Raw genomic sequence first — 16,169 nt, forward strand, 5'->3', positions numbered from 1 at the left:
CATTTAACAAATTTCATCAAGTTAACTTTTTAATATCCCAAATTATCAGCCTAAATAATACTATTATGGCTTAAAATAGCAACCAGTCTTTCTAGTAAATTAATGAAAAAATGGAAGTGTTCTTTCAGGAATATTAAGGGGTAATGGTCAAATTGGTGTGATTGTGGCATGTAATAGTGCCTGGTAAAATTTCATTGAATGAAATCATTCAAATTTCTGACTATCCATGAGGAATGCTGTTGTGGGCTATTGCAGAAGAAAAGGCAATGGAGAGAATGGAAAGCATGAATCACAACATATTTACATCTAATTCTATTCCTGTACGTTATGTATCTACATTAATAGCATTTACTTTTATTTTTGGCTGCACCGGGTCTTAGTTGTGGCATGCGGGATCTAGTTCCCTGACCAGGGATCGAACCCGGGCCCCCTGCATTGGGAGCATGGAGAGTCTTAACCACTGGACTACCAGGGAAGTCGCCACATTTACATTCTAAGTACTCTTTCTGCAGTACAGCTGTTTTTCAGAAAAGTTGTACAAATCAAACTAATTTAAATATATTGCTAGATAGGCATGTAGTTTGATGATAGCCTTGCATTGTACTGATTTAAAAGGGTTGACTTCTTTTGTAATTTTAATATTGCATTATATAATTGTTTTACCAGTCAGGATTTTAGGAGAGACATATATATGTATGTATGGTATATATGTATCTTAAATATATGTATCTTTATATATATGTCTTTATATGTGTACATTTACACATACATGTATATGTGTGTATTAGTGTGTATATGTGTGTATAAAATCTTAATGGAGACTAGAAATGTTCTGCATGCCAAGTCCAAAATCCTTTCAGTTCTGTTGTGAGTTTATAAATAGGAACAGATAATTGTAAAAAATTGTTCTTGAAATTTAAAAGAACCATTGAATAGATGCCAGTTGTAGTCCACGTTCTGTTGGGACAATTCTTTTTTCATAAAGTGTTGCTTAATATATCCTTTTAAGTGGTGAATAATTAGGAGTTCAGTTTTGCTTTCATGATGATATTTTAGAGCTTTAACGTATCTTAGACGAGGACAACATGTAGGGTTTTAAAAACACAAACAGTATTTACCACTCATGGACTAGATTTTATGTAAACTATTTTAAAATGAATCTGATCTAGCTCCTATTTTCATATTGTTTATTCTGTAAACAAAAGATGAACTGTCCTGTCAGAGGCAAGGGGAACAAGCCAGGTGTTCAGTCTCCAGTTCAACTTGCCTTTGCTAGGACGTTTAATTCCTTCTCCAAGTGGGTTCTGGAGCGCTGAACTAAGGAACTGAGTTTTCTTATGGAACCAAAAAGTGGAGAAGAGGTAAGAATCAAGTCATGGATTGGTTAGTACATAGTTGGATGCTACTTCTTAAAACATGTTATGTTCAGGGGCAGAGAGACTTACCTATTTGAAAACCATGTGATTGTTCCTTATTTCCCCAATCTTTATAAAATCATGAAGCATGGCAAGGGATGGGGGGCACTTATCATTAACCTGGAAGGTTCTTGGCTGTAGATTTTGCTGAAGCTAGGTGACAGAAAACACTGGGCACCATTTACTTGACAGTGCCTTGGTGAAGCCATCAGTAGTGAAAATACTTGGATGTAAGATGTGGATCCCAGGGGTTGGCAGGTTGATGGCAGCTTTCTGGTGCCACCCAAAAATCTCACAATGCCACTGTCATAGCCATAGTTGGCTAGTTTAGTGCCTTCATGGATGAGGAGTTATTTCTCCTAGTGCCTTGGCTTCTTAATGAAGTTGGAGTTGGTGATGAGTGGCTACTATCTTGCCTTCCTCTTTTCTCTCTGGATGGTATGCCTTCACTTGTTATTTGGACCTCAGGTGAAAAAAAGAAGAAAAACCATCAAATTGGTGATCATAGTTTGTAGCATTTGCTCTCATTTCTAAGGACTAACATAAATACTGAGTTAGAATATTTTCCCTCCTTCCAAACCAGATTATATTCATCAGTTGTACTTATGTATGTTAACGGTGATAACCACAAACATCTTTAAATAGAAAGCTTTACAAACTGCTGGCCTTTCTGAGGAGGTTTACTGTAGTATACTTTTCACCTCTTATTGCCATTGTCTTTTTAAAGCATTATTCTAATTACTTTGCTTTGGTGAATTTTGATTTTTAATTGTGTTTTCATTTTGCTATTAAGAGGATTTGCATTTATCTTTTCCCTCTGCCATGAGAGCTGCTGTTGGGGATAGTCTAAATCCGGTGGTTGTTTGTTTTTAAAGTTATCTTTAGGTAAACAAAGTAGAAAAAAATCATGATGTTTATTCTCAGCTCTTAAAACAGATTGTTAGTCAAACTATCTTTTAATTTCTTGATCCTAATATTTTTCTTTTCAGGAAAGGAGAATATTAAGGAATTTTTTAAAAATCATGATGAGGTTATAATTCATTGTGTTATTTTTCTTTTTTCTTTTTATCCATTCATATATATGTGTTCCGTGTTAAGCTCTGGAGATATTTATGGGATCAGGACCTATCCCCTCCCATTAAAGGACATAGACATTGATTTAGCAAGGAAATACTGATTTGGAAGTCAGTTTTCAGTGTCATTTTAAATGAAATGTGCATTATACAGATTTGCAGTTTTAGAAAATACTCTTTTTTTGAGATGTAATCCACATACCATAAAATTCATCTTTTTAAAGTGTACAATTCAGTGATTTTTACTGTGTTCACACGGTTTTGCAACCATTGCCACTGTCTAATTCCAGAACATTTGAATCACTCCCAAAAGAAACATGACACTATTAGCAGTCCGTCACTCCCCTTTCTTCCCTTCCCCAGCACCTGGCAACCACCAGTCTACTTTCTGTCTCTCTTGGATTTGCCGTTTCTGGAGACATTATATAAGTGGAATCATACAGTATGTGGCGTTTTGTGACTGGTTCCTTTGCTTAGCATAATAACGTTTTCAAGGTTGACCCAGGTTTTAGCACGTATCAGTACTTTACCGCCATTTTTTGGTTGTTGTTAGGTTGATTTATTCCTATCCATCCTTTTGTATGGATATATCATATTTTGTTTATCCATTCATCATTTGATGAACCATTTGACTATTGTAAATAATGCTGCTATGAACATTCATATATAAGTTTTTCTGTGAAAATTTGTTTTCATTTCTCTTGAGTATATGTCTAGGAGTGGAATTGCTGGCTCCTTTTATAACTCTGTGTTTAACTTTTTTTTGAGAAACAGCCAAACTGTTTTCCTCAGTGGCTGTACTACTTGACATTCCTACCAGCAGTATGTGAGGGTTCTAACTGCTCCACATATTCAACATTTGATTTTTTTCCTTTTTTTTTTTTTTTACGCGAGCCTCTCACTGTTGTGGTCTCTCCCGTTGCAGAGCACAGGCTCCAGACACGCAGGCTCAGCGGCCATGGCTCACGGGCCCAGCCGCTCCGCGGCATGTGGGATCTTCCCGGACCGGGGCACGAACCCGTGTCCCCTGCATCGACAGGCGGACTCTCAACCACTGCGCCACCAGGGAAGCCCCCCTTTTTTCCTTTTTTTTTTTTATGGCCATATTCATTCGTGTGATGAGGTAGCTTGTGGTTTTGATTTGCATTTCTTTTTTTTTTTAATTAATTTATTTTTGGCTGCATTGGGTCTTCCTTGCTGTGTATAGGCTCTCTCTAGTTGCGGTGAGCGGGGGCTACTCTTTGCTGCGGTGCACGCGCTTCTCACTCTGGTGGTTTCTCTTGTTGAAGAGCATGGGCTCTAGGCACGCGGGCTTCAGTAGTTGTGGCGCATGGGCTCAGTAGTTGTGGTGCACGGGCTTAGCTGCTCCGTGGCATGTGGTATCTTCCCGGACCAGGGCTTGAACCCGTGTCCCCTGCATTGGCAGGCGGATTCTTAACCACTACACCACCAGGGAAGCCCCTGATTTGCATTTCTTGATGACTAATGATGTTGAGCGTCTCATGTATACTGGCCATTTGTATATCTTCTTTGGAGAAATGTCTATTAAAATTAGATTGTCTTTTTATTGTTGAATTTCTCTTTGTCAAAATTACCTTTAGCAGAGAACTATTCTTTTTTTTTCTTTTTTTTTTAAATTTATTTCTGGTTGTGCCGGGTCTTAGTTGAGGTAGGTGGGCTCCTTAGTTGTAGCTCACCAACTCCTTTAGTTGTGACACACATGCTCCTTAGTTGTGACATGCGAACTCTTAGTTGTGGCATGCATGTGGGATCTAGTTCCCTGACCAGGAATCGAACCCGGGCCCCCTGCATTGGGAGGTGGATTCTTAACCACTGCGCCACCAGGGAAGTCCCAGGAGAACTATTCTTGAATGTAAAGAATTTGGTGGTGGTAGAATATTTTATAGTCAGTATACTATATACAATTAAAAATCTACAAACAGGTGGTTGCCAGAGGGAAGCTGGGTTGGGGGGCAGGTGAAATAGGTGAAGGGGATTAAGGGGTACAGAGTTCCAGTTTTAAAATATAATAAGTAAGTCACGGGGTTGTAATGTATAGCATAGGGAAAACAGTAAGTAGTGCTGTAACAACTTTGTATGGTGATGGATGGTAACTAGATACGGTGATGATCATTTTGAAATGTATATGAATATTGAATTACTATAATGTATACCTGAAAGTAATATCATATGATATTGAATGTCAATTATACTTCAATTACAAAAAAAACTATAGTCTATATACAATAGAAAATTTATAGTCCTCACAAACTTCAGCTGTTTCTGAACAACACAGTAAAATAGCATACTCAGTTGTTTACCTAAAGAAATGTGCTTGTTTACTTTCTGGTAATGATACTGTCTCATTTGGTGGGATTTAAAGAGTACACAGAAATAGTGGGTTGGTAATGAGAGGTTTAAAAAATTGCATTTTAAGTAAAAGTTTTAGAAATTAACTCTAAAATTAGAAGTGGTAAATAGCACTTAAAGCTAAAGTTTAGGCTTTTCTGAGACTGTTACTAACTTAAAGAAGTGATTTAAAACTTACCAGAATTTTCTTGCCGTTTAAATAGGACTCACCCAAGGAAAAAATGAGTGGTAAAAATACTTGTAACTTTATGGACTTATCGGATAAGTTCAGCATTATTTTCCACATATTTGTTTGTGTGAATTATGAGGCATATTTTGATACCTCTTCTCATGGATTTATGAGTTTTTGGCTTTTCTCTTTGTTGTTTAGTAGGTTTTCTTGTTGTTCTCCCATTCTTAGTAAATAGAATCCAAGAATGACTTTTACGTAAGTGCCTTTAGGTACTGCCGTCCTGTACAGTTGTAAATGTTGACCCTTACTTAGGCTTAATCCTAGCCCTTGCTCTTCTGTTGCTTAAAAACAGCTTATTTCTGAATTGGAGAACATCTTTAGAACTACTTATGGGAGGGCAATGAGGAAGCCTTCTTACTGGGGTGGGAGCTCAAATAAGAATTTAAACCTGTAGGGTTTACGTGTCTTTAAACTTGTTAATTCAAGTTTTCTTCTATTAGAACTGGAGCTATGTATGATTTCTATATGGGAGATTCTGTTGTCCAACTAAAACACCATATACTTATTTCTAATAGCAACAATATGGATAGGATACGGAGGAAGGAAAAACATCCTTTATTTTAGATGTGCTGTATTTCACAGGCTAAATCTAGAGGACAAAGCATTTTAGTACTTATTTGTAGGTAATTTTTTTTTTTTCAACCTGAGGGCGATCAAGGCTAAGAAGTACCATAGGAGATTGTGACATATTTATAAAATGGGAATGTGGAAGAGTTTTAGGGTTCTTCTGGGGAGCCATAACAGAGTCTGCTCAGAGTATAAGGAGGAACGCAGGTAATCAGGAAAGTGGGAGTAAGGGCACTGTCCGGGGAGTGGCAAAGAGAAAGACCATCTGAATTTTCACATGATTGAATTATTCCTTTGTCAGCAGTGGAGACATACTTTTGTATTAAACTCAGTAGTTTATATGGCATGTATAGGTAATTGTATAATTCTGTTTGGAAAAGCCACAGTTTAAATCTTATTTGGAGATAAGTAAAATTGATGAGAATTGTTAAAAAAAATTATGTGACTGAGAAGAATCCAGAGCCGCGAAGGTATTTATTATCTGTCACAATTACACAATCAAAGGACCACCCCCCCACCCCCCGCAGTAGGGAGAGAGCAGAAAGTCCCACCACTTCTCAGATTTGTCTCTCAGTATCCCCTACAACCAGGGATCTGTAACAGGTAGGTTGCACTCAAGCTTCCACTGACCCAGTTGCTAGAAGAGACTGGGCATCTTTCCAACGCCAGCCCCAAATTGACAGTGACACTTATTGTCTTAGCCTTGGGAGAGCCTGAGGATCCCTGAACCCCTGGGATATGGCAGGGAGGGCTGCACAGGAAAGGTTCCCAAGGACAGAAAAGGAGAACCTTAAAAATACATTTTGGGGAACTTCCCTGGTGGTCCATTGGGTAGGACTCCGCGGTCCCAATGCAGGGGGCCCGGGTTTAATCCCTGGTCAGGGAACTAGATCCCGCACGCGTGCCACAACTAAGGGTTCGCATGCTGCAACTAAAGAAGCCCGCATGCTACAACTAAAAGATACTGCATGCCACAACTGAGACCTGGTGCAGCCTAAGTAAATTTAAAAAATAAAGAAATATTTTAAAAAATACATTTTGGAACCAGGTAACCAATTTCATAGCCTTATAGGTAAGGCCCACTCTAGTTCTAGTCCTCCCCACCTTTCCCCTCCCCCCCGCCCCTGTTAGTGAGTGCCTGGCTTGTTTGGCTGGCAGAGCCAAATTAATGGCAATAGATGCCCCCAAAGTGTAAAAAGATGTATAGTTAGGGCTTCTGTTATATAACAAGTTATTATTCACACAGATGGTGGTTACTAAATACTTCTTGAAGGTGATTGCCTCTTTCCCTCCCACATCGTAGTGTTTCATTTTAAACACCTTTCTTGGTGGAGCCTAAATTTATCACCAGCATTATAGAAAACACCAGAGTTGGGAACCCTGTAGAGTGAGGTCCTGGGATCATCCCAGTATGTGGGGAGCCTCCATAATCATAGTGGGTGTTTTTTGTTGGTTATGTTTTTTCAGTTAGAAATAATATTAGTATGATTAATTACTAATTATTAATAATAATATGATTCTGAAGTGGTGAATTTTAATGGAGTAAAAATTTTCATCTGGAAATGTTTCTTTTTTCCTCATCAAAGAGAAAATGGGGGTTTCTGAGCCAATTGGAATTTCTTTGCTTTGTTATCTGTTACCCTGGTGTGGAATGATCAAATTTCACATTTCCAGGTTGCTAGGAGACAGGCAACCTATCTTGTAGATACAGGCATTAAAACTCCATTATGCTTTATTTCTTAGAATTCTGTATTTCTTAGAATTCTCATGCTTTCTTTCTAAAACCTAAATTATGCAGAGGTAACATGATTATTTGACCAAGCTCAGGAGATGAAAGAATTATCAAATCAAAAGTATCAAGCTGGAAAAAAACAATATCAAGCAGGGTTTAAATAAAGAACATGACTGGCTACAGTAAGTTAAGGCAACATTCTTGAAAGTGAGTCTGTATTTGCCTCTGCTTTTGCTGCTGACTCTTTTTGCTGCTTTTTGCAACTTTTTTTTTGCTGCTTTTTTGTACTTTTTGCAGCACACAAGAGTGGTTAGGTAGGAGTAGGCTGAGAATACCCTGTCTAGAGAGCTACAGATGATGTTAAAAGTATTCCAAGTGAACGTGGCCCCAGGAACTCTATTTAAATAATTTACTGATTTGGTCTCCCAGGAACATTTGGATTTACTGTAGCTATTTTGTCCTTTCCTTTCTTTTGAAAGGAAAATTCATCTTATGTTACAATGCACTTATTTTGGGAATGCCTTAGGTTTAACATTAGATAACTAGGGTTCAAAAAAATGTGCCCAGATGGTAGATGTTGATGAAAATTTGGGAGAAGAATTCATTTGAAGTTGAATGCTTGGCAGTATTAATCAGAAAGGTTTTGTTGGCTTCCGATTTTGAATAGCATAGAGATTGGAGGCTGAGAGATTACTTTAATATCTACTTCATGTTAGGACAGGTCAGGCTTTTCTCTTTTTCTGTTTCAATTCAGGATAGAGTTCTTTGCAGCAGTTGGTTTAGAGGGGTTTGTATTTTACAACTGGCTCAATTGGCTCTATATATCTTGATGTTACACAGCTGGGACGCAGACCCCCAAGTCAGTTACACTGATAAATACTGTTAGTACTTTACAGATTGACTCCCATTCTCAGCCACTTCATCTTTTTTTTAATGTTTTTAATTTTTTCTTTAAAATTCCTTTGTAAAATATAGACACAGAAAGCTACATAAATCATATATATTTATATAACATTTACTAAACATTAATGGAGTTGACATTCACAAAACCAGCACCCAGACCAGGTAATAATACTTCTATCACCTCTGAAGCATATTCCCATCTGCCCATCAATAGACTGACTCTTAGCCAGTTCATCTTTTAAATGAGCTGTAGTCGTGACAGTGGAAAAATTAAATCACATGTCTTTGTTTATGAAGATGAGTTGCATAGACTATATAGACTGGCAGTGGTAGGAAGACACTTTCAGTGTCAGTTATCTAAAGTAACTGGAGCTGTAGATTTGACTAGTGAGAAAGTTACTGAGATATGGAAGAGGAAGATGTATTGACAGAGGTTATATGTAGAATTAGGTGGAATTTTATGTTTTTGTAAATATCTCAATTATTTAAGATATAATTTCTATGCACAAACTGGATATAATGGTAAACTTTGGTTTTACTGTGATTTGTCTTTGCCTTAACAGATTGTTATTATTAGATTATTTTTCTAATGGAAAAAATTAAGTGATAAATGTTCATTACAAGAAATTAGAACATACATATACACAAGGAAAAAATCCCCTCTAATTGCATCTCCTGAGATAACCAGTGTAAACTGTAGATGTTTATCTTTATAGACCTGCTTTCCATCACATATCTGTCTTTCAAAACCAAGTTATATGATTCATACGGTTTGGTAAACTTAGCTTTTTTCGTGTAACAGTACAGCACGAATATCTGTTCAAGTCATCGAATTTTCTTCATTTTCATTTTTGTGGTTACTTAGTAATCCTTTGTGAGATGAACTGTAGTTTATTTAATAAGTCCCCAATGATTGGTATTTAGGTTGTTCCTAATTTTTGCTGCAATAGCATTTATGGCTACCTTTTTTGCCTCTGTCTGATTACTTCCTTAGGATAAACTCCTGGGAGTAGAATAATTCGCAAAGGATTTGCTCATTTTAAGGCTTTTGAAACACATTGCACAATAGCTTTCCAGAAAGGCTATTCCAGTTTTCAGGTTTTCCTCTGTCTAATTGGCTTTATGATTGCATTAAAATGTGAAATTTTTATTTAGTTGCAGAATGAAGAAGAGCCTGGAGAGCCGGAACAAGCTGCAGGGGACGCTCCTCCACCTTATAGCAGCATCTCTGCAGAGAGTGCAGGTAGGTAACAGGGTGAGGTGGCTGCTGAGCTCTTGAAATGCATCAGCCAGAGGCTTTTGTCTGCTATGTATTTGTTGGTGTTTGTGTTTGCTTCAGCTTTCCTTAAGAAATCTTTGACATCAGTTTTAGTTTGTAGTCTGTGGTGAAAAAAAGTCACTGTTCTGAAAACAGATAAAACCCCATTCCAATGTGGCTTTCTTACGGAACTCAGTTTCATCCCAAGAGACTCTTAATATAAAGGAGGTAGAATTCAGGAACCAGGTGATCACCTGTTTTTTCTGTTGCTGTTCTTTTTGTAGTTTGCTCATTAGTTGTTTGCCTTTTTTTTTTAAACCAAATCCTGTTGTTTTAATCTTTTTTTTTTTTTAGATGTTGGGGGTAGGAATTTATTAATTAATTTATTTATTTTTGCTGTGTTGGGTCTTCGTTTCTGTGCGAGGGCTTTCTCTAGTTGTGGCGAGCGGGGGCCACTCTTCATCGCGGTGCGCGGGCCTCTCACTATCGCGGCCTCTCTTGTTGCGGAGCACAGGCTCCAGACGGCGCAGGCTCAGTAGTTGTGGCTCACGGGCCTAGTTGCTCTGCGGCATGTGGGATCCTCCCAGACCAGGGCTCGAACCCGTGTCCCCTGCATTAGCAGGCAGATTCTCAACCACTGTGCCACCAGGGAAGCCCCCTGTTTTGCTTTTTGATTCTAGTACCTGTGACCTGGAATATAGTATGTTAGATTTCTTTTATGCTAATAAATTCTTAATAAAAAAACTAGAAGTCTCCCAACTCTTTCATTTTGTTTCTCATAGTTTAAAACCATCCTTAATTAACCTTTCATCTTCCCATCTTATACCAGATTATCTTTATGATTTGCACACGCATGTTTAGAAGGGGTGGGGGAGAAGAAAGAAAATTGCAGTAGTTCAGGACTTTTGGTAATTAGATCTTTATGATAACCAGTTCTACTTTAATTACTGAAAATTGACCAGTTTTGATGGAACCTCTTCCATATTCTCTGAAACAATTGTGGCAGAGTGGCAAGTACATGGCTGATGGTTAGAAATAAGAGTGGTGCACACGTGTTGGCAGGGGGATAAAAGGCACAAGTCACTATTTTGTATACTCACTTTACCTGTTTTAATTTGTGGTGTATAAATTTGGACAGTCTAACAAATATTGGATTTTTGTTTGTTTTGAATGTATTAAATAAAATGGAAAAGATTGTCGTTAAACTTTTCATGGAAACTTAAAATTATGTGAGGTGTCTATATTGATGGATCCCATTTTTTAAAACTCTGTTGAAATAGGGAAATAAAAATGTTCTTGATTTCCCTCAACTTAAGGTAGTAAGGGCAGTTCCCTGGTGGCCTAGTAGTTAGGATTCCGGGCTTTCACTGTTGCGGCCTGGGCTCCTTCCCTGGTCGGGGAACCCAAGATCACGCAAGCTGCGTGGCGCAGCCAAAAATAAAGTTTTCCTTAAGGTAGTAGGTATCAGTTTTGTTCATGTATTCAGAATTACTGTGGCTGTGGGCGAATGCAGATTGTACCCTTCAATTTGTAAATTAACTTTTAAATTAAAAGTAAAAAGAAATTTTTAAGGAAATTATATATACAGTGTTTTATATACACATACATGCATGTATATATGTATGTGTAATGTATGTAAAATAGTTATTTTGACATAGAGAAAAACAAATTTCTTGAATTGGATTAGGTGGCAGCTTTAGTTTCAGTAACACATTTTCCTAATTTTCGTCTAAAACCTTTGATATTTTATTTTTCCCATTTAGATAGATGGGCGTTCCATCTGGAATTGTTTTTTCTGTGTAGTGTGAGGTAGTGGTCAAGGTTGTTCTTCCATATGGATATCCATTTGGTCCCCACACCATTTATTGAAAAGACCATTCATTCTTCTTCCACTGCTGTAATGTCACCTTTGTCATAAATCAAGTGAGTGTGTGTGTGTGTGTGTGCGTGCGCGCGCCTGTTTTCTGGACTAAATATTCTGTCCTTAGGTCTATTTATTCATCTTTGTGCCTGTGCTTAACTTTCTTAATTCCAGAACTTTATAATCTTGATATCTGGTAATTAGGTCCTTTAGCCTTTGTGTTCTTCAAGATTTCCTTGATACTTCTTGGCTTTTTGTATTTTTATTTACATTTCAGAATCAGTTTGCCAATTTCCATAAAACGGATGAAACAAACAAAAATTCTGCTGGAAGTTTAGTTGGGATGGCATTGAATCTGTGTATCAATTAACATCTTTATAATGTTGCATCTTCCAGTCTATGTTAAATCCCTCCCATTTATTAAGATCTTCTTTAATTTCTCTCAGTAATATTTTGTGAGTTTCAGTATAGAGATAATTAGATTTATTCCTAGGTATTGGTGTATTTTGGTGCTGTTATAAAAGGTCCGTGTATAATTTTATTTTCTCTTTGTTGCTGGCATATGAAAATACAGTTGATGGTTTGTATTAACTATATGTTCAGAGACTTTCCTAAATTCATATATTAATTCTAATAGTTTGTAGATACTCTTGGATTTTCTACATATGTAACTATGTCATCCATGGTTAAGGATAGATTTCTTCTTTTCCAATCCTTATGTCTTACATTTTCTTTTCTTTCCATATTGTATCAACTAGTAGTACCTCTAAGATAATGTTTGATTAGAAGTGGGAATGGTGGGCCATTTTTGTCTGATTCTCTAATCTTAGGGGAGAAAGCTTTTAATAATTTACCATTAATTATGATATTTACTCTAGATTTTTCATAGAGATTTGTGAGAAGGTTAAGGAATCATAGTTTTCTTTTACAGTATTCCTAATTTGCTAAGTTTTTTTGTTATTAATAGGTATGTTATCAATGCTTTTTCTGCCCATGTGAAGACAGAATTTTTCTCCTTTTTTCTGTTAATGAGGTGAATTCTATTGATTGATAATTTCAGTAATATACTACAGTAAAATTGGAAGTTAGTTATAATTAACCAAAGAGAAAAAAGAAAAGAAAAATGTTAATCTTGATGAAGTATAGGAATTTTTTCAGAATTCTTAAGTGTTTTCAAAAATTGTATAGAAATTTAATCCATTTGTAAATAGAACTTTTCTAATAATACATATTGAATCTTTTATAATAGAAGTCAGTGAAAATGAAGATGCAGTATTAGAAAGAAGGAATGCAAGATTTCACACAAATAAATAATGGTTCTGTAACTGAACCTGTAATTACCTAATTATCTTAGGCATGTCACAGAAAACAATACATGGCAAAAATAATGTGAAAGAATCAAAAGGGCCAAAATCTGTGAGAAATGACTTTTAACTTTTTTTCAAGTTTATTTCATGTTTATAAATGGGAGGACACCATGGTACAGATTTCCAAACACACAGGTGAATTATTTTTAGTTTAATTTTACCTTATTCCATTATTAATATTACATGCCTTTTGTGAACACACCACATAAACAGCCAAAAAAAAGTGTTCAGAAGCACTTGGGAGGGCAAAGTGAATGTGGAATTTAGATCATTGAAAAGTGGATACATTTAAAAATCATTCCCAGTCTTATGTTCATCTTTAAACACCTTTTGATTCAATTATTCTGTATGTACTGTTAGAGGAATGGCTGGTTTTTGTTTGCCAGAGTTAGCAGAAATCCTCTTTTTCCTCATTTCAACTAATCTTCAGATTATTATGACTTCCTTTTTATTCTGCAGCATATTTTGACTACAAAGATGAGTCTGGGTTTCCAAAGCCCCCATCTTACAATGTGGCTACCACACTGCCCAGTTATGATGAAGCTGAGAGAACCAAAGCTGAAGCTACTATCCCTTTGGTTCCTGGAAGAGTAAGTCCAACTTACCATGTTACTTGGTGCTGGTTTATGGGAATTAAGTTCTTTGCATTATCCACTTTGTGATATTACTTATGATTAAATTGATTAGTAAAAGTACAGCTAGTGTTTAAAAGCAGATACATTTTCTTTTGGGATAATAAACTCTTATCTTTTCCTGAAAATGATGAGGTAAAAGATACAAATGAGCAGAAAAATCACTAGTCAAGCCAGCTCATTTTCCCTATATCTCTCCTACTGCCATCACTTTCTCAAGTCTCCTGGCATGGCTGAAACATCTTGGAGCAGGGGCTGATTTAGGAAATACACCAACTTTGCCTTGATTCTGCACACTGAATATTTTGGTGTTAGGTAGATAGCTGCTAGGGAGTCTATGGAGAGAATAAATAAGTGGAACTTCATAGAATTAAACTCAGAAGGGCTCTAACAATCATCTAGATGAACCCCATGCCACCAGCGGTCCAGATCATGCCATCTGTGGAGGCACAGTGAATTCAGATCCCATCTGGCCTGATGTTAATTCATGGGAGTGGGGGCGGGGTGTGATGAAAGCCCATGGAGAATTTTGGACACTCTTGGTTCGTGATGTCAGGCCTATAAGTGATACAGTTGTGTTTTCATAAATATTCATTCAGATTGAAGCTGATGCAGGTGGGGCCTTGGGTGAGATATTGAGAGAAAGGAAAGCAGGATCCAGTCCCCATAAATGTGGGGCAATCAAGGCTCCAGACCCTAGGCCTGACAGGAAACTAGAGTAAAAGATAAGAACAAGAACAGAAATTCAGTCTGGGCAGTGCAATGACACAAGCCCCAGAAGTTCGGGCCTTAGGATAGTAGACTGTTCGCAGATCATATTTATACTATGAGGGGTGAAATTCATAAAACCACTGCTGGGCAGAAGTAATAGTTTACAAGCCTAGTCTAGGCTGATTCTACCTGGTGAAATGCATTCACTTCTTGTAGGTGCTAGGGAGAAACTAAGACCCCTCATGCAGCTCACTCTCTAAAGACAAAACAGTCTTAATATAGTTACCATGTATTGGAAGCAAACAACGTGGTTGGTACAGTGCTTGATGCTTACATGTATTTTGTATGTTGTTTCCAGTCTTCACAATAACTTTGCAAGGTAGAGATTATATTATCCCTATTTTACAAATGCAAAAATTGAGGCCCAGAGAGATTAAATAATTTGCCCAAAGTCATATAGCTAATAAGTAGCATAGGTGAGTCAAACCCAGATATTCTAGACTCCAAAGTCCTTGTATGTACTCTCCAGACCTCTTGGATTATGGTAACTGTCCCATGAAATAGACCAGGAGATTAGCTCTGATTAATCACAGAACTCTTTAGAATGCTTTTGTACACATTTAAGAACTTCTTAAGGGGCTCTTTTATTCAGCCAACACGTATAGAACACTTTTTTATATAATGTGCTATGTATTTTGCAGTGGATAGGTGGAAGGCTTTGTATAAAGCAATGCTCCTGCCATACAAGAGCTTAAAATGCAGCTGGGGAAAAGGCCCACGAAGACCTATATCTAAGGAACAGCACAAGAGCAGTGAGCGTTAAGAACTGTGACTTTAACTTTGTGATCACGGGGAAGATGGGATTTGAAGTGGGCCCCGATTTTTGATGGATAAGAACATTCCAGAAGGAAAAGCTCAGAAAGCAGATGTGAATCAGCCAGGTGCAGGGCAGGTTCTGTGGTTGTAGTAATTGGTTTTGCTTGAGCAAAGAGTTCGTGACCAGAACCGTAGGTTATAGAATCTTCTGAATGCTAGGCTGAGGCATTTAGACTTACACGTAGGTCACACAGAATCTTTCAGAGTTTTTAAGCATGAGTATGATAAGACAAGTATGGTGTTTTAGAAACATTAACCTGGCAACAGTTTGTAGGAGGAATCCTGGTAGTAGAGATACCAAGGACAGAAAGAACAGCTAGAAGGGATTTGTAATATGATTAGGCATTACTTCCATGTATTTTTGTAGTACATCTTTGAGTAGTTATGCAAAAAACAGAATTACTTTCTAATTTGGCAAAGCCTATTTATCCTACTAGTATGCATTCATAATACTAGCTATTTCGTATTTTTAAAAAGATAAAACGAATACATTCTTATATAAATTTCAAACAATAGAGGAAAGGTGTTAAATTAGATGAAAGCTGCCACTGCCACTTCTTCTTCAGTTCCCATCCCCCAGGGGAGCCAGTTGGCAGCTTGTTGTGAATTTCCCAGTCCTTTTTCTGTGTAGGGCAAGTTTTGGTTCTCCCTAAAGTTTTTTTTTTTTTTTTCATTTGAGGAACCCTCATTGTACTGTGTACAAGTCTACCACTTTTACTTTTAAGCGTATATTCATTTATTTTTCAATATCTCAACACTTATCTACAATTAGTTGAAAAGGTAAGTTGCATATGTTGGTGTCATTGTTGGTCAAGATCATCTTCCTTCTAGACTTGCAACACTGTGTTTTCAGGTTAGGATGGAAAGGATCCTATCTGCCGACAAGATTGGAAGTGAGGTTGTTTCAGACCTATGTACCAATATAAATAAATGGTTATGGAGCAGTGGGCAGCGCTGTTAGACTCTTCACGTATGATTACACTATCTTCTTCCACCGCTCCACCCTACCCCACCCCAAGTCAGTCTCATAAAGCACTTGAGCTAGTCAATGGTATCTTCTTAATAGGCCCAGGATTACGAATATTCTGGGCTAAACAGGCCCTGGATTGCTGATATTCTAGAATTTAAGCCAAATGTGTAAGAAAAATTTCTTTTTCTTTTCTTTATGTATA

The 16,169-nt window shown here is 37.2% G+C and overlaps 1 protein-coding gene across 2 annotated transcripts in view; it reads left to right on the forward strand.

The window, feature by feature from the left end:
- NDFIP1 (Nedd4 family interacting protein 1) overlaps positions 1–16,169 on the forward strand; it is a 50,646-nt gene that overhangs the window by 20,400 nt on the left and 14,077 nt on the right. For both annotated transcript variants that reach the window (XM_019924615.2, XM_019924614.3), the window contains exons 2-3: positions 9,448–9,535; positions 13,238–13,368. In XM_019924615.2, coding sequence (XP_019780174.1) covers positions 9,448–9,535; positions 13,238–13,368 — 219 coding nt within the window. The remainder of the gene's footprint in view (positions 1–9,447; positions 9,536–13,237; positions 13,369–16,169) is intronic.

The sequence above is a fragment of the Tursiops truncatus genome, chromosome 3 (genome assembly GCF_011762595.2).
Source record: "Tursiops truncatus isolate mTurTru1 chromosome 3, mTurTru1.mat.Y, whole genome shotgun sequence".
In the NCBI taxonomy this organism is placed as follows: domain Eukaryota; kingdom Metazoa; phylum Chordata; class Mammalia; order Artiodactyla; family Delphinidae; genus Tursiops; species Tursiops truncatus.